Source organism: Trichosurus vulpecula, chromosome 4, assembly GCF_011100635.1.
Source record: "Trichosurus vulpecula isolate mTriVul1 chromosome 4, mTriVul1.pri, whole genome shotgun sequence".
In the NCBI taxonomy this organism is placed as follows: Eukaryota; Metazoa; Chordata; class Mammalia; order Diprotodontia; family Phalangeridae; genus Trichosurus; species Trichosurus vulpecula.
The window spans coordinates 8,448,542-8,472,099 of record NC_050576.1 but is presented as its reverse complement, the minus strand read 5'-3'; the positions used below and the strand labels follow the sequence as shown (position 1 = coordinate 8,472,099).

Sequence of the window (23,558 nt, the reverse complement as noted above, 5' to 3'; positions counted from 1 at the left end):
ATATATACATATATCTACGTGTATATGTGTGTGTGTATGTGTATATAGGTCTCCCTATCTCACCCAGAATGGAAATGCAGGGGCTACTTATAGGCCCAATGCCATTACTAAGCAGTATGAGAGCATTTCCAGACTGGGCCTGTTCACTTTTGCATACGCCGCAAGACTTCCCTCAGCCCCTCCAGGCAGCCCTCCTCATCCATGCTGACATCAGCAGCTTCATACACTGCAGCTCAGACTTCCGCTGTAAGCAGGCCGTATGGATACTTCTTATAAAAATAAATTGTACATAATGAAAATTTTTCTCTTTTTGTTTATTGTGGATTATTAAGTTCACAACAGAAAAGGCAATTAAAAACATGTTCAAGCATGCATTGAAAACTTAACTGTGTTATTTAGCACCCACTCTGTACCTACTTTCCCAATTTCTATCCACATTGGTGGACTGGGTACCCAAAGGGCAGCTGACTACTATTCTCAGGACCCCCAGGAGTAACCCTACCCTGAATGCATGAGTTTCTATACTCACAAGCCCCCAACAATGTGTTCCCTTTTGACAATCAAAAAAAGATATAATTAGCTTCTTGAAAATGTGTTTACTATATACCCAGTAGTTACAAAAACATTTGTCTCTGTCCCCTTGCACACACCATGTCCTTGGGGAGAGTGGGCTCAAAATACAAAGGTATCGAGGTAGAGAATACATGTGACAAAGGGGTAACTCACAGCTCCTGGTCAATGGAAGTCCTTTTCTCCCTCATAGAGTCTTCATGAAGTTTCCCTTTCAGTGTAGCTCTCCGCTGATCTCTGAGGACAGGTGCCTTTGTGGAATCCATAGTCTGCATGTCTCTTGAGCACAAAGGAAATCCTTTGAAGTTGATTCCTCCTCCAGGTAGCCATCCTTCTGTATCTGTCTGCGTCCATGTGTATCTATATTTGTTTTCAGCGTATCTGTCTCTACTTCCCAGTGTTTGCCTTGTCTCAAACTGGTCTCTTCTCCCTAGTGAATTATCAATGGAAAAGGAAAAGGAAAGAAAGTGAGAGACACTCTTGTGTGGGATAATAATTCCCCCAAAATGAAATAACAATCAAAGGTATCTCAAGGTAAAGACAGAGGCTTTATTTGCAAGTCTCGCGTGAGAATTGGGCATCGCCCACTCCAGAGTGGTCTGCGGTAGGGAGGCAAGTTTCAGAAGGCAGACATGCAGTTTATATACCCCTTAAAGACCCCCCCAAACCCCCTTACAAAACAATTCTAAGAAGCCCCAAAAACCCCCTGGCCCCACTTTATCCCCATCTGTGGGGGTAGTTGGCCTCGAAACAAAGAAAGATTCTTAATCTAACACCTTAGCCTCAAACTGACAGACAGCAGTCACAGTCATGCTCACCCTATGTGTATACAGGATGTGGATATATGTGGTGTATATGCAAGTTTAAGGGGGGGTAGAGGGGGGAAGGGGTGGGGGAGGGTTTAATTTTTAAACTCAAAGATATAGTTCAGGCGTTATGGAAGCTAAAATAGTAAGTATCCTTTTCCTTAAATGAGAGACTTTCATCCATTCCACTCACTCTCATTCTCACTTCTGGGAGGGCTTTTCTCTAAGCCTGGAGTCTTTCACCCCTGGGCTAGTCCCCTGGGCCACCACTTCACCATCCCCATCCTGAAATTACTCCAGATTTCAAGCCGCTGGAGGCATGGCTAGCTTCTTTGGTTAGCCAGTTATGCTATTCTCTTGTTGATCCATCAAAGAGTTTGCACTGGGAAAATGTGACAGGCTGTAGAAAATCTTTTTTCCCTAAATTTTTAAAGCCTGATCATGTCTGTTGATTAATTGCTTGATTGAGATATAAGTATCTGTGCCTATTTCCCCCAAAGAAGGCAAAGGGAGTAGCTAGATCATTAGAGAGAGTTTACAGTGTCCAAAGTAAGAGGCGGAATGTCTTTTTATTATCTACAATCAGTGAGGTGTTCCTTTTGTTTACCACTGACCTAGCCAAAAGAGGGGGTGTTAGTGGGAACGATTAGTTTCCTGAAACATCTCCAAAGATGTGTGCACTGATGTTTAACCCTGACGACCTTGTTTAATAATTCTTAAAACCCAAACAGAAAGTAGTTACTTTGTTTACTGTTTTCATGGAATTTCATCTTTTGTTTTACAATTGCTATAAAATGTGAGTTGGAAACTGCTTGAGGGAAAAGGTCAGAATTTCCATCCAAATAAAAGGTGCTTTCATAAGAATACACATCTGACAGATTTGGCTAAAACACAGGGATGGATTGTTTTTCTTCCACAAATAGAAATGCAAATTAAAATAACTCTGAGGTTTCACCTGCAAATCAGTGCATGTGACCAAAAAAAAAAAATAAAAAAACAAAACAACAAAACCCAACCAAACAAACCATGAAATGACAATGCCGCAAGGGATTTGGAAAGTTAGACATACCAAAATACTAAAATGGTGGAGTTATGAATTATTCCACCCCTTCTGCATTTTAATTTGGGATTATGTGAGAAAAGTGACTAAACTTTCAACCTTTCACCCAATGACCCCTTCTTGGACATAGACTCCAGGAAACTCAAGCAATACATGCCATCTCCCGACTTTACGCCTTTTCCCTGGCTGTCCCCCATGCTTGAAATTGTCTCCCTCCTCATCTCCATCTCCTAGCCTCTCTGACTTCCTTCAAGTCTCATCTAGGGTCTGACTTTCCACAAAAAGACCTTCCTTATCCCCCAAATGGTAGTGCTTTCCCTTTGGGATTATTTCCAGTTTCTCCCATCTATATCTCACTTGTGTATGGAATGAGTGAAGACCTCTCATAAAAGGGAACAAATTAGATAAATATAAATAAGTAGGATAGTGAGTCCCATTTCTCTACTTAGATATTTTCCTTTCTGTAAAGCCATTTCTCTACTTAGATGTTTTCCCCTCCATAAGCCAAGCTAGTGACCATAAGGCCCCCGAGGTTAAGAATAGGACACAGGATGCTCACATCGTGTGTATTTACCTAATGGCGAGAGGCCTGAAAGAAAGAAGGGTTGAGGTGAATAAGTCAGCAAGCATAAAATCCTCTGAAAGTAAGGATAGGACACAGGATGCTCACCTCCTGTGTATTGACCCCAGGATAAGGGACCCCTTGGCTTGGGAGAAGAACGGATGAAAAGCTGGAAAGCCAGGTGCAATGTAGACATGCAAGACCAGCTAGGTATGAATGATGGGAAACAACGTGTAAGGGTGCTGGGGATATCTGTCGCAGATGTAAGGGTGATGGGAAAGGCTAGTTTGCTACAGATGTGAAGATGATGTAACCAACAACTGGCTTCTGCCTGTCACAGATAACCAAACCATTTGTTCATTGTCATTGTCATTAAGATAGATTTATCACTTCAGATTGATGGGAGAATGGGATAAGAATGGTGGGAAGGTTGTGTCCGTCACCTGCTTGTCAAAAATAACTATACTATTTGTTCCTTGCCATTGTCCCTGGGATAGATTTATCGCGTCCAGATTGTACCCTCAAAGCTTACGTCTGCAAGCTGAGAGGAAGGAGGTTGAGAGGGGGAATCGCAGTTAGGGACCTATATAAACACCCCAATTATCTGTGTCCAGCGCGCTCTGACACTGAGAGGACTTCTGGTCCTTTTGTCCCTGGAGTTGCCCTTTCCCACGGGATCATAATAAATTTTCCTTTCTACTTTCGCCTTGAGATGCCTCTGTTTTTAATTTTTGGATTCGTAAATCAGTACCACACATTTGTATAAAGTTGCCTGTTGTTCTCTGTTAAGCGTGAGCTCCTTAAAGGAAGGAATGGTTTTGGCTTTTTTTTTTTTGTATCCACAGCTCTTGGTCAAGCACCTGGCATACAGAAGGCACTTAATAAATGCTTGTTTGCTGACTAACTCAAAGACAGAAACATATGCTATATGCCAAAATACCCATATACTGATCATTCTTTATAGTTAAAAAAAAAGGAAGCAATGTGGGTGTCCTTTAATTTATGGAAAGACTAAAAAAACAAAATAAAACAGAATAACAAAAAAAACCCCAAAAACCTATGGTATCTGAACATAATAGAATATTACTGTCCGGTAAGTAGGAAATGGCAAATGCGTGGAATTCAGGCAAACATGAGAAGATTTGCATGGAACAAGGCAGACTGAAAGGAGAACCAAGACTACAACAGAGGAATGTGAAGACCACTAAAAGGCAGCTGGACGGTACATGAATGGAAAACCAGTGAGGATTGTGGAGAATACATGGACCATGACTCTTGCCCCTCGGAGAGGTGGAGGGCTACTGGGACAGAATGGCTTATACAGTGTCAGTGGCAGACACTGTTTTCACTTGTTTCCCTTTGTTACAAGGGGTGATTTAAACTGGAGGGCATGGGGCAGGGGGAGATAAAAGGAGATGGTGTTCTTTTCTAGAAGTTACATCAATGGAAAGATAAAATACAATAGCATAATGGATTTTTAAAAGTGCAGCAACTGAGCATGATATTGAAAAAAATGGCATCATCAAGAACCTGTGTGAACGCGGGGATGAGTTGATTGTCAAGGGAGAGCAGGGGACAGGATGAACAATGCCCTGGCATGATTGAGATATAGAAAGACCTAGAGCAGGGGTTCTGGACTTCTGTGTCCTGGATGCCTTAGCCAGAAGTCTGGTGAAGCCTGGAAGATCCTAACAGCCTTTGGAGCCCAGAGCCATTCTGATCAGAGGATGGGGCCATGAACCCTAAACCTCCATTTAGGGAGGGAACTCAGCTTCAACATCTCCTCATTCCTCGCCTGGCTACACTGCTCTGGGACTCTCCTGACTGACGTCTCCCCCATGCCCCAGATACTCATTATTGGGATCTCCTCATCAGCCTGTGAGATCTCATCAACCTTGGGCTCCACAGCTCTCTAAAAAACCTTTCTGATTGGACAATGGGGCCATGAACGCCAAGCTCCCATTTAAGGGGAGAGCTCAGCTCAGAACGTTTCACTTGTCACCTGTCTGAACTATTCTGGGACTTCTCTGGCTAAGTTCATCATCCCCACCCTCCCCTTACCCCACTCAGCTGGGCACCTTCTCCTCTCCTTCCTGAACCCTTGTCAGCTTCCTTCCTGCATCATACTGGAAGTTCCTTGAGAGAAGCAATTGTCTTTCTTTTGTATTAGAATTTCCAGTGCTTAGCACAGTGCCTGGAACATAGTAGGCACTTAATCAATGTTTACAGACTAATGATGATAGATTCCCCAGAATAAAGTTCTTAAGTGCATAAAATGGCATACATAAAATTACAAAAAAGCATCAATCATAGGGAAATCCAGCTAACAGATATTCAGGTTGAGAACGCTTGACCTAAAGGCAGGTCTCCAGAGCATCGGGGAAGTCCTGAGTATTTATGGAAAGACCCAGATGATAGCTCAGACTGTGATGGAATAGATGGGCTGCAATCTGCACTGTGAGAGGGGATAAGTCAAATGCCATTTTTTTCTCTCTACAATTTGTCCTAAAATGGTTCCTTCCTGCTTCAAGAAGCAACCTTTATTTGTTAAATGAGGGGAGGATGGACAAGAGGGCCTTTAAAATACCTTCCAGCTCTAAAATGACACACTTCCAGGATTGCCAGAGATTTCTAGTAGCCTCATGGATAAGGAGGGTGCTGGACTTAAAGTCAGGAAGACCTGAGTTCGAAACAGCCTCAGATACTCGCTAGTTATGTAACACTAGGTAAGTCATTTAACAGCTGTCTGCCTCAGTTTCTTCGTCTGTAAAATAGGGATAATAGCACATACACTCCCATTATGGTGAGGAATGAATGAGATAAAGCAGTTGGCACAGTATTTGACACATATTAGGCGCTTAATAAATGCTTGTTTCCTTCATTCCTTCCCTATTGTATGCCAGGTACTAAAGATACAATAGAAAAACAAAACAAAATGCTCCCTGCCTTCAAGAGCTGATATTCTATAGGGGAGAAACTCCAGCGTCCCTTTAAGTAGATACAGAACAATTATAAGATAATGAGGGAGGGGGAAGGGATGCAGAAAGACCTTATGTCTTTCATCTGTTATCAGATAATTTTTTTCAAACTTTTTTTGTCCAATCTCATGATTTCTCCTATGTAGGGAACTCCTCCGTTGAGAACTGCTTCTACTGATACAGACACAAGGACTCACTTGGAGTTGAAGAGACATGTCTGGTGCCATTGAGACCTTGAGTGACTTACTCAAGGGCTTACAGCCAGGGCTTCCTAACTTCCAAGCTAGCACTCTCCTCTGGGCCACTCCAACACTCCCAAGATCTCACTGTCTCCTTGAAATAATCTTGCCTTTTGGAAGAAAAACTCATTATTTGATAAAAACTGCTGGCAAAACTGGAAAATAGTGTGGCAGAAAGTAGGTATAGACAAACATCTCACATTGTATGCCAAGATAAGGTAAAAATGAGCATATGATTTACACATAAAGGGTGAAATCATAAATTAAGGGAACATGGAACAGTTTATCTGTCAGAAATATGAATAATGGGAGAATTTAGGACCAAGGAAGATATAGAGAGCATTACAAAATCTAAAACAGATAATTTTGATTATATAAAATTAAAAAGGTTTTGCACAAATTAAACCAATGCAACCCAAATTATAAGGAAAGCAGAAAACTGGGGGAAAACTTTGCCACAAGTATTTCTGATAAAGGCCTAATTTCTCAAATATATAGAGAACTGAGCCAAATTTATAGGAATACAAGCCATTCCCCAATTGATAAATGGTCAAAGGATATGAACAGGCAGTTTTCAGACAAAGAAATCAAAGCTATCTATAGTTATATGAAAAAATGCTCTAAATCCCTGTTGATTAGAGAAATGTAAATTAAAACAACTCTGAGATATCACCTATCAGATTGGTTAATATGACAAAAAAGGAAAATGTTGGATGTTGGAGGGGAGAGACACTTATGCATTGTTGATGGAGTTGTGAACTGATCCAATCATTTTGGAGAGCAATTTGGAACTATGCTCAAAGGGCTATAAAATTGTGCATACCCTTTGATCCAGCAATGCCACTCCTAGGTCTATATCCCAAAGACTTCCAAAAAGGGGAGGGGGAATATTTATAGTAGCTCTTTCTGTGGTGGCTAAGAACTGGAAATCAAAGGGATGCCCATCAATTGGGGAATGGCTAAACGAGCTGTGGTATACAATTGTAATGCAACATTTTTGTACTATAAAGAATGACAAGCAGGATGATTTCAGAAAAAAGAAAGATTTACATAAACTGATGCATAGTGAAGTGAACAGAACCAGGAGAATATTGTACACAGTAACAGCATTACTATTCAATGGAGAATTGTGAATGACTTGGCTATTCTCAGCAATGCAATGATCTAAGACAGTCCCAAAGGACTAATGATGCATACTATCCACCTCCAGAGAAAGAACTGATATTGTCTGAATATAGAATGAAGCAGGCTATTTTTCACTTTCTTTCATTTTTGTCTTTTTATTTGAGTCTTCCTGTACAAAATGAGTAATATGGAGATGTTTTACATGATTGTACACGTATAGCCTATATCTGATTGCTTACCATCTGGGGGAGGGGGGACGAGGGGGAAAAAGGGAGGGATAGAATTCAAAACTCAAAACTTTAAATAAAAATGTTTTAAAAAATAAATAATCTTGTGAGTTAGGGAAAGTAATCTTGGAGCATTTCCCTAATTTTATTCTTCCTCACACCTCTCTGTGTCTTCAAAATTATTTCTCTTTTTCACTGAATGCGTTTTTTGTTTTTTAAAGCAGCAAATGGGCTTGGTGATCATTTAAAAGACACTTGGGAAATATTATTCATGCTGAGTTTATCCTCCTCAAAAACACAAAAGAACAAATAAAAGTAATTAGACAAGATCATAAACTGAATTTGACTAGGTTTGTATTCATGGCTGACTCTGTCTGTTTTAGCTCGTGAAGCCAGGGGAGGATTGGTTATCAGACATCCTCGTTTCGGTGCTTGGGAAATAACCCCTGGCACTATTTTCTATAATTTAGCCAAGAGAAACGCATCTCCAAGAAAGTACATCAAAGAAATGTCTGATGGAGAAAGGAGACAGGCTGGTCACTTTCAAAAGAAAGGGCTTCAGATGCTGCTATGCTATTCCAGCAAGGCCAAGAATATGGGAAAAAGCCCTCCAGCATGGAGGGCGCACCCTTTTACTGTAATTACGGGAGGATGTGCAGAAGTTTCACAGACAAGAATAGGTTCAGATCTACATCATTGGAGGGAACATCCATCTTGAAGACATCACTTATTTATTTGAGTGTTGTAGTCTTACTTTTTTTTGTTAATAATAAAAGCTTTCTTTGCTGTTTTGCAAGCAGATATTTGAAGAATTCTTTACTGATAAGTTTATCAAGGCCTTGAAAGTCTAGCTTAGAGATTAAACTAAGAGCCAATGTATTCATTGTCACATGAAACAGAATATAAATTGATTTTTGGATTTGAGTATTAAAACCAGCCGTTAGCTTCGGACAAATCTTTCCATTTTATAGTAGTTCAAATATCATAGCAGTTTTCTAATGACTCACTGCCTTCAACTTTCCAATGAGGTAATAGGAAGCTATTCATCTAATCTGTCCATCTGGATTTCAGGAGCAAATATAACATAGGGAGATTCAGAGAATTTCACAATCTGGCCTTAGTAGCCTCATGAAGGCACCATGTGAAGGATACAGAACAGGCTGCTTGAATCTGGCACACAGAGTCTCCTTGTCCCTCCTCTCTGGAGTTGTGGATTTACCGCTAGAGAAAAGGCAGCTTCATGCAAGACTGGGTTGGTGCTGGTGCTAATCTAAGTAGTTTAGAAATTCAAGTGTTCTTCCCTCCCAATTCCAACAGGTTACAAGATCCCAGAATCTCAGGATTACAAGGGAACTTAGAGGCCATTTAATTCTATCAGTGCCTACACAAGAATCTCTACAATAACTGGGATGGTGGAAAGCATGCTGACTCTGGAGCAAGAGAAGTTGGGTATAAAGCCCAGCTCTGGTGCTTTCTACTTGCTTGACCTTGGGCGCTGGGAATTCTGGCCCAGCTGAAAGGTTAAGTCAGAGGGTTTGTGTGGCTTAGTACCTCAGGGAACATTTGGTTTGTAAATTCCCTCAGGGCAGGGACTGTCTTTTGCCTCTTTTTGTATCCCTAATGCTTAGTGCAGTGTGCACAGTAGGTGCTTAATAATTGATTGATTGATGGATGACCTTGGAACTGTCACCTTCCCCGGCCCTTGTGTAAAAGCAAGCATCAGGCTAGAGGGCTGCCGAGGTCTTGCTTAAGCTATAGTTCTCTCATCATGTGTTCCCTATAAAATTGCTAAGGAATGATTCTCTTTGTGTAATTTTGGAGGGGAGTTGGGTGGTTGGTGCGGACCTTTGGTTTCATGTGACACTATTAGCGCAGACACTCCTCCACAGATGCTGGTCGTCAGCTCTTTTGTCTACAATCTTTGGAAGTTTCCTGGTGCCCTGGGAGGTTAAGTGCATTGTTGTATAATTAGTATATGTTACAGTTAGGGTCTCATGGCCAGGTCTTCCTGAATTTAAGGCTGGCCCTCCATCCATGACGCCATGCTATTCTTGCCGAGTTATTTTCCAAGTATAGGCTCTTTCTTGATCCCTAAGAAGAATAGTTAGGGAAGCATCCAAATGGCTGAGTTGGTCACCTAGGGGAGAATAACAACTCACATTCACATAGCACTTTAAATGAATTAGCACTTTTAATCCCCATGATGGAGGCATTGCAAGCATTTTGCACTTGGTGAAACTCAAGCACCATGTGACTAAATAATTGGGTCGTCATCCTTCAGCTAGAAAGTGACTGAGGCAGAATTTAGAAGCCATGTCATAGAATCACAGAATCATACATTGGATAGGCACCCTAGAGTCCAACTATCTCACGTTATAGATGAGGAAACTGAGGCCCAGAGGGATTACATCTTTGACCAAGGTCACACAGCTAATGATTGTCTCAGTCAAGATTTGAATGTAGGTCTTTCCTTGCTCAGAGGTATGATTAGAACTCGGATCCTGTGGCATTAAGTTTCATGTTCTTTCCACTGTGCCACATGTGCTCCAAGTCCAGGACTTCATCCACCACAGTGCACTGTCTCTCAAAAGGAACAACTATTTGTATTTATGATGTAGCATTGAGGGGCTTGCAAAATGTTCTTTTCACAACAGTCTTGTGAGGCGGCTCTTCTAAGGAGCATTATCAGTCCCATTTTACAGGCGAGGACACTGAGGCTCAACGTGCCCAAGGTCGCACAGCTGGTAAGTAGGGAGCCAGGGGTTTGCCTGGTTATCGGTGGGGGTGTGGGGCAGGATCATCGGGAAGGCAGTGTGGAGTAGTGGATAGAGTCAGAAAGACTTGATTTCAAATCCTTCCGTTGCCATGAAACATCTTGGCTCTGGGGAAGCTGCTCAGTGCCCCTGGCACTAGCTCCCTAAGTCTAAATTAAAGCTCAAGGGGTGATCGGAGTTAACATCTAGGGTGTCATTACTGGGAGTTCTCCCAAAATAAAGTCTAACATCACCTTCCCTCTCCCTCCCCACCTCCCCACTCCCCCCCGCCAAAAAAATAAAGGCTGAGGATTTAATTTGTCTCTGTTTCCAAAATGGCAAATGATGTTTCCTGATTTTTTTTGTCTCTGATTTTAGGACAAACATGTCTTTTCTTCCTGTTTTCCTTTGGAGAGGGCATTCCCTCATTCACATATACCCTCTCAGGCACATGGCCTTCATTTAGAGGATTGAAGGGATCACAAGACTGCATTGACCAAATGCCAGTGGTCAGGAGGGCATTGCCATAGAAAAGGGAATTTACCCTTCAAGCATCAATCCTGGCACTGACTCACCGACCTGGGCAAGTCAGATAAAACTCTTGGTTGGTTCCAAAAAAACAAAATACCAATGTGTACAAAGAGCCATCACTGGGGTGGAGAACTAAGGCTTTGGCCTAGGCTTGCAAATTTGGAGTTTGCCGATGGCGCTTACAATCCTTCGGTGGCATCGGAACAACAGCCTAATGTGCATCAGCAAGGATAATTAGTCAAAATACAAAGCTACCAAAGAATTGGAAGCAAAGTCCATGCCCATTGATCGGGAAATGGATAAGCAAACTGGCACAAGAATGTAAGGGAACATTACTGTGCTGTAAGAAATGGTGAGTATGATGGATACAGAGAAGCCTGGAAAGGTTTACACCGTCTGACATAGAATGAAGTAAGCAGAGCCAAGAAAGCAATGTTGTAAACAGGAATACCACAAAATAATCAGGAGTACATATTGCAAAATTACAAAGAACCAACATGACTCCAAAGAAGGGAAATGAGAGGAAACTCGCCCCGCCCTCAACTCATTTGCGGAGGTGGGAGGTCCACATGTGTGGAACATTACATCAATTTGGGGGCAAGAGAGAAGGCATCAGTGGCCCCCCAGAGAGTATCAGGGAATGTGGTTGTGGTTATGTGGTTGTTGTAGGAATGACAAAATCAATGAAGGCATCTTGTGCAAAATCTGTTTTCCATGTATTACTGATTTTTTCCCTTTTTCGTTTTTTTCTTTTAAAAATACTCTTTTTCAATACCAGATTGCTTACTGTCTCAGAGAGCAGGGAGGGTAGGAAGGGAAGAATAGAATTTGGAACTTAAAACTTTAGAAAAAATAGCAAATGTTAAAATTTGTTTTTACATGTAATTGGGAAAAAAATAAAAATATTATTCTTAAAAATAAAATAAAGTGAACAAGGAAAATATTAAAAAAATTGTTATATGGGATGACTCCCTGAGAGGGAGGAGGAGGAAATTCTGATGACATAAAAAAACTAAAAATACCAATAAAAACTTATTTGACAAAAAAAAATAGGAAGCTCCCAGGTTTCAGATTAGGTTCATACCCTTGGGGACCCAGTGGGGCAGTGGGAAGAGAGCTGGATTTGAAGTTTACAGTTTAAATCCAGACTCTTGTCACGTTTTACCTGTACAACCTTGGGCAAGTAAATTACTTCACTACCATGTGCCTCCACTGTCTCATCTCTAAAATGGTGATAACAGCACCTACCCCCAGGATTGCTGTGACAATGAAGCACTTTGCAGAATTTATTTAAATTCACGTTTTTATTATTATTATTATTATTTCAAGAGAATAACTTATAGACAATCTAGCCCAACACCCTCATTTTGTAGATTAGGAAACTGAGGACCAGGGATGTGAAATTAAGTGCCTGAAATCACATGGATAGTAGCTTAAGAAGTAGGATTTGGGGGCGGCTAGGTGGCGTAGTGAGTAGAGCACCGGCCCTGGAGTCAGGAGGACCCGAGTTCAAATTCGGCCTCAGACACTTGACACATGTACTAGCTGTGTGACCTTGGGCAAGTCACTTAACCCCAATTGCTCTGCCAAAAAACAAAACAACAACAAAAAAGAAGTAGGATTTGAACTCAGGTCCAGAGCCAATGAGTGCTCTGTCCACTAACATTCTGCCCTCCCCTCATGGTACAGCAGGGATTCTGACCCTCGTGGAGGTCCTGGCCCCTCTTGCGCCATCAGGCCGGAGAAGCCTCTGGAGCCCTTCTCAGAATAATGTTTTTAAATGCATAAAACACACTGGATTGCAAAGGAAACCAATTATATTTTAATGCAGTTATCCAAATGTTATTTAAGCAAACAAGTTCACAGACCTGCAGTTAAGAATGCTCTCAGTGCATACAGTTAGCTTCATAATATTCTGATGTTAGGCGAAGGCAGGGCATTGCATTCAGAGCAGTCTCCCCTAGGAGGCAACTTATTTCATTCCTTGTCAGTCAAAAGCAAATTGGGGAAACTCGAGCTGGAACTGGCTCCTAGTTGTTCTTCAGGCTTCTGTGGTCACACTTGGAGCTAGGGATTTCTCGCTGCCATCCCATTAAGAGCTAACTATTTCATTCTGGCTTTGGGGATGCTATGTGTTCTGAGCAAAATGTCCTGCACTGTTCTAATGAGGGGCTGATCAGGTTTCTAGAAAATAGGAGGGGGGTGAACTGGTACAGGAGGTGCTCTGCTGAAGGGAAACGGCCACACGAATCAGCGCCAAGCACACACGTCTCCCTCGCCTCCCTAGCAACAGGGAAGGAGGATATGGAAGTGGCATCTGGAGACCTGCCACCTCCCTCTCCCTATTAGTTGGCACTTTGCTGCAAAGTTGGACCCTGCCTGGCACTGACTACCAGAGCCAATTTCAAAGTCAACCGTTTGTGAATATGAAGAGAAGAGACAACAGGTCTGAGGCAGTGTGGTGCAGTAGACAGCAGCCTCAGTTTTTGAGTCAGAGGACCAGGAGTCAAATCTTAGCTTTGTTTCTCACTATCCATTTGACCTTGTCAAGTCAATTAGCCTCACAAGACCTTAGGGTCTTCAGCTGTAAACTGAAGGGGATTGGACCAGACCACTTTTCAGGCCCATCAATTCTGAATCTGATTCTATGTTAGACTGAATTTCAGGAGTAATGAGAGCAAAGTCAAGTGGATGAAGATTGAAGAGTGGGGTGCCTGTGCCAGTCAGAAAGGCTGAAACCCAGAGATGGCAGTAAATGAAAGGGACAAACCAGAGGTAGCGTGGGGCAGCAATACTGGGGGCAAGAGGAAGCTCAAAGAAGGGAAGGAGTCAGATGGGAGGACCATGGAGAGAAGTCAGAAATGCCAATGACATTGCTTATTTCTTCTCGGTTGTCTTCAGAGAGAGCCTCTGAAGCCTCTGAAACTGGACCAAACAAAATGATGAACAGAGAAATGAAACCTAAGATCCCAATGAGGAAACATTAAGAAAGCACCAAAATGCCACCATTGATTTTGTCCTTACCTGACACTCCCTGTTGCTGCTACCTCCTGTTTGGTCCCCAAATGATGGTAGATAGGTAAGATAGATAGATGATAGATAGATAGATAGACAGACAGACAGATAGATGGTAGATGATAGATAGACAGATAGATAGATACACAGATAGATAGATGATAGATGATAGACAGACAGATAAGATAGATAGATAAGATAGATGATAGATGATAGATAGACAGATAAGATAGATAGATAGATGATAGATAGATAGATAAGACAGACAGATAGACAGACAGATAGACAGATGATAGATGATAGATAGACAGATAAGATAGATAGATAGATAGATAGATAAGATAGATAGATGGATAGATAGACAGATGGTAGATTAATCAATAGATACTTAGATTGATCAATAGATGCTTAGATCAATGGATCCTCAGATTGACAGATCCTTATAGAGAGGTACTTAGATTGGTGATAGATGCTTAGATCAGTAAATACTTAGATCACTAAATAGATCAATACTTAGACTGATAGATACATCAGTAGACAGGTATTTAGATAGATTGATAGACTGACCATGGATACTTAGATATGCCAGCAAAGCTTCTCTCCTTCCCCCACCCCCATTCCCTATCCCTCTATAGAATCTAAAATTCTTAAAGTCAGGAACAGCTCACTTTGTGTCTCTATGTCCTTAGTTCCTGGCACAGTGCTCAGCACGTAACAGGAATGTCATAAGCATTTGTTAAATGATTTGTAACAAGGTGATGGACCTGACCAGGAGTACCATGCCCTGTGTGCTCTGGGACCTTGCTGAAGGGCATGTAACATTCAGGCTCCTATTGGCTCCTTGTCACGTGGGTAATGGGGGGGATGTGGGAGAGGAGGCTCAAACCAAGGAGGGCTGACCTGTGGGCAGGAACTGATGCTCACGCAATAAGCTTAAAAGGGTAATAATAATAAATAATGCCTTTGCTTTATCTTTCTTCCTGTCTGACAAGCATGCCAAGACTTTGTGAGCCTCTTCCTTGGACTTCCATCTGGAAAGGGAAGGAATAGCTTTGCCTCCCCTTCAATAGAAGCTGTGGCAGTTGGGAGAACATGGCGCCGAGCACATATGCCAATGTAGGCAAGCAGGATAATGGACTTCAAGCTTCCAGTCACCTCTGATGTTGTGTGTGTTTTTCCCTTGAGATGGATGTTTCTAACCTTGGTGGCAATCTTGGGAGTTGCAGAGCATGAGAGGTCCTGGCTCTGCGCTCTGATTGGCCAGTAGTCAATGCTTCCTGCAACTGTTATACTTCTTCCAGGAAGGGAAGATGACCAGCAATAGGAGAATGAGCCCAAATCATTCCCTGATTTGTCAGGAAAGGTGGGCCTCAAATGAGTTGCTTAGACAGCGCAGAGCCAAGGTGAAAGTGAAATGTTCATTCTGCAGTTCCATTGTGTCCCATGTTTTTAATATCAACCTTCCAAGAGAATGTAATAGGAGCCATGAGTTACTTTAAGTATTTCTCAATGTACATTTATGAGTCTTTTTTGTTTTAAGCATTGATTTGGTGGTGAAAATAACAGCTTTCTTATGTGTGATGTACCTTGTACATGGAACACCTTTCTAGAAGTGACCATATTAATCTCTTTTGGGGAGATTTTGAATGTAAGCCAAAACTAAGCTTTAAGAAATTACACGCACACACACACACACACACACACACACACAGTTCCAGGGACCATAATGTTCCAGAGAATGTGAGGAAAGCCTGACCTTCTTCTTGGAGATCCAAACTTGGTCCTCTAGAGGGAAAAAAAAAATCCTCCCTCCGCTTTTCCTCCCTCCTCAAAAGGAGGTTGGAATTGGAACCATCAATTCTGGGACCTAGTATAGGCCAGGATGCTGAAAGGACAGGTAGAAGTGACTAACTTATAGAGACTGATTGCTTTTCATCACAGAGAACTGGGGCGATACAGCAAGAATAGAGATAGGCAAATATCGCCCCGATTTCCCAAAGTGAGAAGAAGGCTAATTCTTCATGCTCTGAGTCAAGGAGAATCCCTGGTTCCTGGTAGTGCTCTGGACCCTAGCATTAAAAAACATTGATATGGTGTAGGGTTCCAAGGAAAGCCTTCATAAGATAAGCATTCAGAGGAAGTGATTTCAATTCAGTAAACATTCATTAAGCATCTTCTGTGTACCAAGCAACTCCCTGGGTACTGCAGATACAAAAACAAAGATGAAAATCATCCCTGCCCTCAAGGAGCTTATGGCCCTACTGAAGGACACAAGATGTATACCAAGTTCAGACAAAGGAATCCAAAGTAACTTCAAAGGGGAGAGACTGGTAATGAGTGGAGAAGGCCGGGCCAGGACTCATGTGGTGCCCAAGGGGCAGGTGCTTTGAGAGATACAAAGGATTCCATGAGAGAGAAGGAAGTGCATCCCAGACACGGAGAAATGCTTCTCCAAAAGCACATGGACAGATGATGGAATGTCCTGCCAAGGAGACAGACGGGCAGCAGCCCATTTGACAGGACTGGGGAATGCTTGAAGGAACAGGGGACGTGAAGCCTCAGGAGGAGAAGACAGCAGGGGAAAGGCAACTCCTGTAGAAGAGAGAAATTTGATTCATTTTGCTTGGCCCCAGAGAGTAAAACCAGGGCTCCGGGATAAAAGTTACAGAGAGGTAGACTGTGGTTGAAGAGAAGGAATTAATCCAAAGTGGGAATCAATATTCCCCTTCAATTAAAGATGGAATGACCCCCTTGTTGGGGAAATGGCAGAGGGCAGTCATCCTTTCTCTGTTTATCGCTTACTACCTGAGCGACCTTGGGCAAGTCATTGAACCTCTGTGGGCCTCAGTTTCCTCATCTGTAAAATGAGATGATTGTATTCATTTCCGAGGTCCCTTCTAACTCTTCACCTGCTTCCAGAGTGGTTTCAATTCAGCCTCTGAGGTCCCTAATGACCCTGAGATTCTCTTTCCTACTCTGCATCCGATAAGGAGGAATATTTTATGTATTCGCCTCCCGTGTAGGTTGAAAGCATGCAAACTTCCTGGTTTCCAGCATCCCCCTAAATCTGCTCACTGTTTGGTCTCACAAATGGGAAGAAGATGCAAGGAAGAAATGAAACAAGGCAGAGCTCTGCCCAGAGCATTCCAGATCATGACAAACCCTGTGCTTGCCTTTGCGCTTCGGGCTGGATGTGGAGGCTCAGGCGGGCATTATGTATGGCCAGCCAATGCTGGATGGCAGGGCTCATTCCTCTACCTCGAAAGCTGGCATAAACCTGTCATGGGGGCATCCGCGTGTCGGGGGAATGTTTACCGACCCCATTTTGGACACATGGACTTTCTAATTCAAGGCGAGCATGCTGTAGCTAAATCTAATCGGTGCCCTGGGGGGTGGGGTGAGACGGATAGACCCATCTATATTTCACAAAACACAGTCTTGTTGTGAAAGGTGTCCAGGCAGAATGAATGTGTCTAGAGTCTAGCTGTGGCTGAGCTTTGGACAACAGAGCCCTCCCAGAGACTCTGAAGAGCTCAGTCAGGAGAGCCCTGAGTGTTTAATCCAATTCTATAGATATTCAGGAAATGCCTTCTATGTGTGAGGCACTGTTAGAGGCACTGGAGAAAATACAAAGACAAAACAGCCGGTAGACCCAGCCCTGCCTTACTGGTCATAACACTCACATAGATGAATAAATAAAATGCAATTTGATGAGGGAAAGCATACCAACCCCCAGGCATATCAGGAAATGTAGCACACGAGTTCAGCCTTGAATAAAGCTATGGATTCTAAAAGGTAGAGATGAAGAGTGCATTCCAGGGCACAGCCTAGACAAAGGCTCGGGAGTAGGAGATGGGGTATGATAAAATAATCCCAATAGCTCATAGAGTTCAAAGGCACAGCATAGTGGATGGAGCAGGCCTTGAAGCCAGGGAGATCTGGGTTCAAAGTCCACCCCTGGTACATAAGATTATATGACCCATGGTGATCTAGGCAGCTCTCTATGTCTAGAAGGTTCAGACCTGCATTGTCAGAGGGAGTTTCAATCCTGTGGCCAGTCCCTTCACCTTTCAACAGTTCAGTTTGACAGATGCTTGATATATCAGAGACAGATGGAAGGTCCTGGAATCGGGAAGCACTGAGTTCAAGTCCCAAGTCAGAGCTGATCTAGTCAAGCGCCTTCATCTCTCAGCACTTCCAGCAACTCTCTCAGATTCTAAACGTTGGGAAAGTTGCAGGTCTAAATCTATGGAAAGAATTGTCTCTCAGGGAGGTCTCTGCACTGAAGAAATCCCAGGTCCAGGTGCCCTTTTCCTCCCCTTCACTGAAGAGGAAAAACTTTAGTGAGAGCCTGCCCTAACAAGGTGCCATGACTGCCAGAGTTGCTGAAGATAGCTAGGGGAAAAACGTTCTCTTCCTTCAAGAAGCTAGTATTCTACTGAGGAATAAAACTATGTTCCTTGAGGCAGTGAGGTGGATAGCAGATTATATGCTGGACTCAGAACCATAAAGCTCCGAGTTCAAATCCCACTTCAGAGACTAACTAGCTGTGCAATCTTCAGCAAGTCACTCGAGCTCTGTTTGCCTCAGTTTCCTCATCTATAAAATGGATATAGTCATAGCAGCTACCTGACAAGGTTGTCGCGAGGTTCGAGTGAAGTAATGCTATATGTGTGAAGGGCTTTGCAAAACTCAAAGTGCCGCTATATAAATACTGGTTACTATTTTATTAACAACAGGGACTGAAACGATGGTAGCTCCAGACAGATCTCCTATCCCAGGTTGCCTAAAAGTGGTCACTTTTATGTTCTTGTGGGAGGCCGCCAGAGGAGGAGGTTGGCACAACCGGGATCTCAGATTTATGTTTGGGATGTGCTTCATTTAGTTTATATTTGGGATGTGTTTTATAAAGAAAAGGTCTAGTTGATTCATCGTGATGAATAACAGCCTTGGACAGGAAGATGAAGAGAGTTCATTGCCGGATCCCACGATCCGTACATTGAGAATGTCTCTGAGCCCGGTGGGCATGTTCAATGGTTGCCTCAGAGGGCTGGCAATCACTTTGGGGAGACAGAACAGACTCAAACAACTAGGACCCAGATATCCTAACTCCCAGCTCTCTACGAAGCTACTGAGAGGGCTGAAGGGAGATCTAGTGGAGAGCTGGCTGGATTGGGCCTTTTCTCCTCTCCCATTTTGTTTGCCTCTGTTAGCCTTCTAAATACCGTCTTGGCCTTTCCATCATGAAGGATATAATTCAGCAATCTGAGACTGATTGTAATGATTGTAATCAGTGCTGAGCAATGTTAATAAAAATCTCCAATAATAATTATAAGCTTCATTTCTAAAAAGGTTTTAAAGGTTTTGAAGTAAAACATCCCATAAAAAGCATTCCCTTGTCCCCAAAAAGTCTGTTGGTCCCAAGATCATAGATTTCAAGCTAAAATGGACCAAAGAGAACATTTACTCCAATATGTCCATTTTAGAGTTGCAGAAACCGAAGCTTGGAAAGGTCATGAGACTTGACTGAGATTGCCCAGGAAGCAAGTAGAAAAGCCAGGATTCAAAGCTTGGCCCTCTAATTGAAATCTAAAGGAGAAGCAGTGGAATTCTTGTGGAAAGGAAAGATGATAAGGGCATGAATTAAATTGGCGGGTGTGTGAGTAGAGAGAATTGGGTGGATCTAAGAATGGCAGTGTGGCATGATGCGTAGAGCACTCTACTTAGAGTAAAATCTTCAGACAATAGCTAGGTGACCTGGGCCTCTCAGTTTCTCTCGGTCACTCAGTTTCCTCATCTGTAAATTACGATGATTAGGTTAGATGCCTTTATAGGTCTTCTCTGCTTCTAAATCTATGATCTTGGAAATCTAACAATGGAGAAATTGAAGTCATAAGATATTAATGATTGCAATAGTTACCACTGCTGGTATGCTCAATGCCTCCCTTGAGTTAAATGGTAACAGTTTAATGAACAGGAAAGCCCTGATCTTGGGCAACCTCAAGAAAGTGTCAGACCACAGATCCATGGTAATCAAATGATGATTCTGTTGTAAAATAGGCACTAGTGGTATGTGTGTGTGTGTGTGTGTGTGTGTGTGTGTGTGTGTGTGTGTGTGTGTAAGCTACCACCCACAGCATGCATGAGGCACTTCTTTCAAACAGCTCCTAAATGATATCCCACTTCAAGGCTCTAAAGGTCTGGGCTCTTGGTTCTCCACATGGAAGACATGTTTGTGCTAGGCTTGGATTCAAAGAATCTAGGTTTGAATCTCAGCTCTGCCACTTACAACCTAAATGACCTTGGGGAAGTCACTTCCCAATTCTGTAAAATCAAGAGGTTGGACCAAATTATCTCTGGCGTTGTGTTTCAAAATTTTCTGTCCTGGTTCTTATATCCTTAAAAAAAAGAATGCTATAGAGAGAAACGTCATTGAACGCTTTTCTCTGCAGGCAGATAAGCATGCAGTGAGGATCCTATTTGGAATTCTGATAAAACTTTCTTCGCTGTTATCTGGAAGAGTCATTTATTTGCCATTCACAGGGTGGTCTGCAGCTGCGTTCTTTGGGCCCTCTCTGGAAGTATCATCAATATGGGCCACACTGCTGCTTGCATTCAAAAAGTGGAGAGATTTAGTACTAATGGATACAGGAGAGAAAAGAAAAAATCCCCAGAGTGACCCAAAGTCATATTCAAGATGTCTCCCATTGGACAGGAGCAGTGTGGAAGGTAATGATGATGATGCTTCCACCCCCCACCCCCCAGAAAAGGACAAAGGAAAGAAAAGATGGCCAAGAAAGCATTAAAAAACCCAGCAATAACCAGAGATGAGAAGGAAGTTCAGAAGGAGACCCAAAGGGGATACTTTGGGTTCTACTGTGTTAAGTTTAATAGTGTATACTTTAAAAAAAGGTTGTATATAATAGACACTCATGGTGTCATCTGCAATCCCCTCTCTCTGTTCTCCTTTGTCAGGGGAAATGTTCATGTTTGTTGATTTTTGTTACCTTCATCTTTATAAAAACATTTCATCAAGATGTCTCATTTGATCCTCCCCATAATCCTGGGATATAGATGCTATTATACTCCGCACTATATAAATGAGGAAGCAAAGGCAAATACAGGTTAAGTGACTTGCCCAGGGTCACACAGTATGTTTCTGAGGCTAGAGTTAAACTCAGGTGTTCCTGGCCTGGGTCCCCTAAAGACCAAAAGTGTTTTAACCTTTTTGTGCCATAGACTTCTTTGGCAGTCTGGTTTCTTCTCAGAATAATGTGTGTGTTTTAATTAAAAACTAGAGGGAAAGTTAATTTGAACTAAAGATTTGCAAAAATCAAAATGCATACTTTTCTCATCCAAGTCTGTAACCCCCTGAAATCTATTCATTGACCCCAGGCTAAGAATCTCTGCTATATATATATATCAAGGTCCTCTTTTCATAGATGACATTGTGTATGGCTGTGTCAAGTACTAGGACATTGTAGAAATTCCCTAATTACTCAAAAACTAAGTGGATGAAGAATGCCTATTGCCTAGACTATGGAGCGACCTAGGATAAACAGTCCATAGACCTCACCCATCATGATAGAAATCTTAGACAGACACTGCAAATGAACAACAATCTGGGCCTAGAAATGAAATGGAAGTGGTTGGGTTGTGTGGTATCTGAAAAACTGCAAAATTTTTTTAGTGACTCCAAGCTTCTCCCCCAAACAAAGGATGTTCTCCCTATAATGTAGGACTGCTGGTCCTGGAACATGACAGCCTCCGAAGGACTGAAGTTGAGAGCCCCCAAAAGACAATGGAGGAGGAAATGGCAGGCTCCAAAAGACTCTAGCACATTCCAAACAAGGAATTACACAGTAGAAGCCTGGTAAAGGATGTCATCAAAGAAACATATGATCAAGAAAGAAGGTTGTCTAGACACACAGCAAAAGTAGGGAAGAACCAGTGGGCACCCCACCTGTTCTCTTGGTATCTCATGGTGTCAGGAGTATAAGAAGGGGGCTGCTAATATATTGGGTAGATTCTGTGTGGTCAATATATGGGAGGACATGGATGGAATCTCCAGAGAGTAGGCAGTCCTGAATGGCTTATGGATCTCAGTCACTGGAGGGCATGTTCATATCAATGAAACCACAGGCCCACTGGAGTAATAACTAATATCTGGACTACATTTTAAGGTTTGTAACGGGGTTTATGTATATTATCTCCTGAGGCTCTCAATGATCCCATGAGGTGCTATAATTATCCTCATTTAAAAATGATACTGTCATTATGCCCAGTTTACAGATGACAAAACTGAGGCTAGAGGAAACTAAGTGGCTTGCTCATACATCAGAAACAGGCCTCAAATCCGAGTCTTCCTGCAGCATTTTATCCACCATGCCAAGAATTACACCGTGTTAGAATACAATCATGTCACAAGCATTTATTAAGCACCTACTGTGTACCAGGGCACTGTGCTGTGCACTAGCAGTCCATATTCTCAAGGATCTCACAGTTTAATGAGGAAACAATCCCATACATCCCAGATACACAGAGTGGATGGAAGGGAAGACTGCCTGCAGAGGGAGGGTTTGAGTCACGTCATGAAGGAAGTCATGGAAATCAGGAGGCAGTGGGAAGAAAGCAGAACATTCCAGGCACAGGAGAAGAGGCAGATTTGGGAGGTGATGTCATGGGCAAAGACATGATGGGGAAAGATGGCAGACAGACGTTTCTAAGCAGAATTGCCTCACAAAGTAACAAAAAAAGCATTGGAGGAGAAAATGAGCTTGCGGTGGCTTGTGGTGAGGTCCACCTGAGGCCCATCATCCCATGAGATTTGTAGATAAAAGTGGAAAGAAGCACAGCAGGCTTCTTAGCAGATCCCTCTTCTTCTGCAGAGCTGTCACCAGGACGGAGCACCTGGGATGTTTGCCGCCGCACACCAAAACGTAGGGGGCTCGACAATGTGGCCGTGCTCTCCACCAGGCTAAGAATAGCCCCTGCCTGTGCTCCACCACCACCCCTCCTCATCCCAACTTAATCTCCTGCTGCACTGGTCTCATAGCATCGATTTAAAAGTTAGTTTGAGGCCGTGTCTTACATCGTTTACCCTGGGGGACAAGATTATCATTTTGCTTCCATTAACCCACCACGTCAAATCTGCTTTCAGGGTGAATTAGAGCCATCGACAGTGCAGGCTGGTGTCTGACCTTTATTCTGGAGGCACCAGGGGATCACAGCAATAATAACCAGTGTTTCCATGGTGCTGTAAAGTTTGTCAGTTTTATCTGCAAATATTATCTCTGCATCACCACAACACCGGGGGGCAGGGGCTGTTCTTACACCCATTTTACAGATCAGGAAACTGAGGCTGAGAGCTCAATTGCCCAGGATCACACAGCTACTCAGGCAGGACATGTACTCAGGTCTTTCTGACTTCAGGTCCAGAACTCTCTTCACTGCATCACCTAAATGTAGTGGATAGAAAACTGACCTTAGATCCTAGAAGATTTGGGTTTGAGTCCTGCTTCTGATGCAACCTGGCTGGGTGAACCAGGCAAGTCACTTAACCTCTCTGCATTATAGGTTACTCTCTCAGACTATAATTTGCTGCAAAGGTGACAATCTGTATTCACAGAGGGATTTTCCTCCTCCTGGAGTTTCCTATGCCATTGAAATCGGAGTTCTTATTGTTTTCAGTA

General features: G+C 42.7%; 1 protein-coding gene across 2 annotated transcripts in view; it reads right to left on the bottom strand.

Moving 5' to 3' along the window:
• Positions 1-23,558, bottom strand: part of PTGER3 (prostaglandin E receptor 3) — a 97,501-nt gene that overhangs the window by 11,828 nt on the left and 62,115 nt on the right. Inside the window, exon 3 of one of the 2 annotated variants that reach the window (XM_036757867.1) lies at positions 816-1,000. In XM_036757867.1, coding sequence (XP_036613762.1) covers positions 816-1,000 — 185 coding nt within the window. Of the gene's footprint in view, positions 1-784; positions 1,001-23,558 lie in introns of those variants that run through there. The other variant, XM_036757868.1, reaches the window with a different exon arrangement.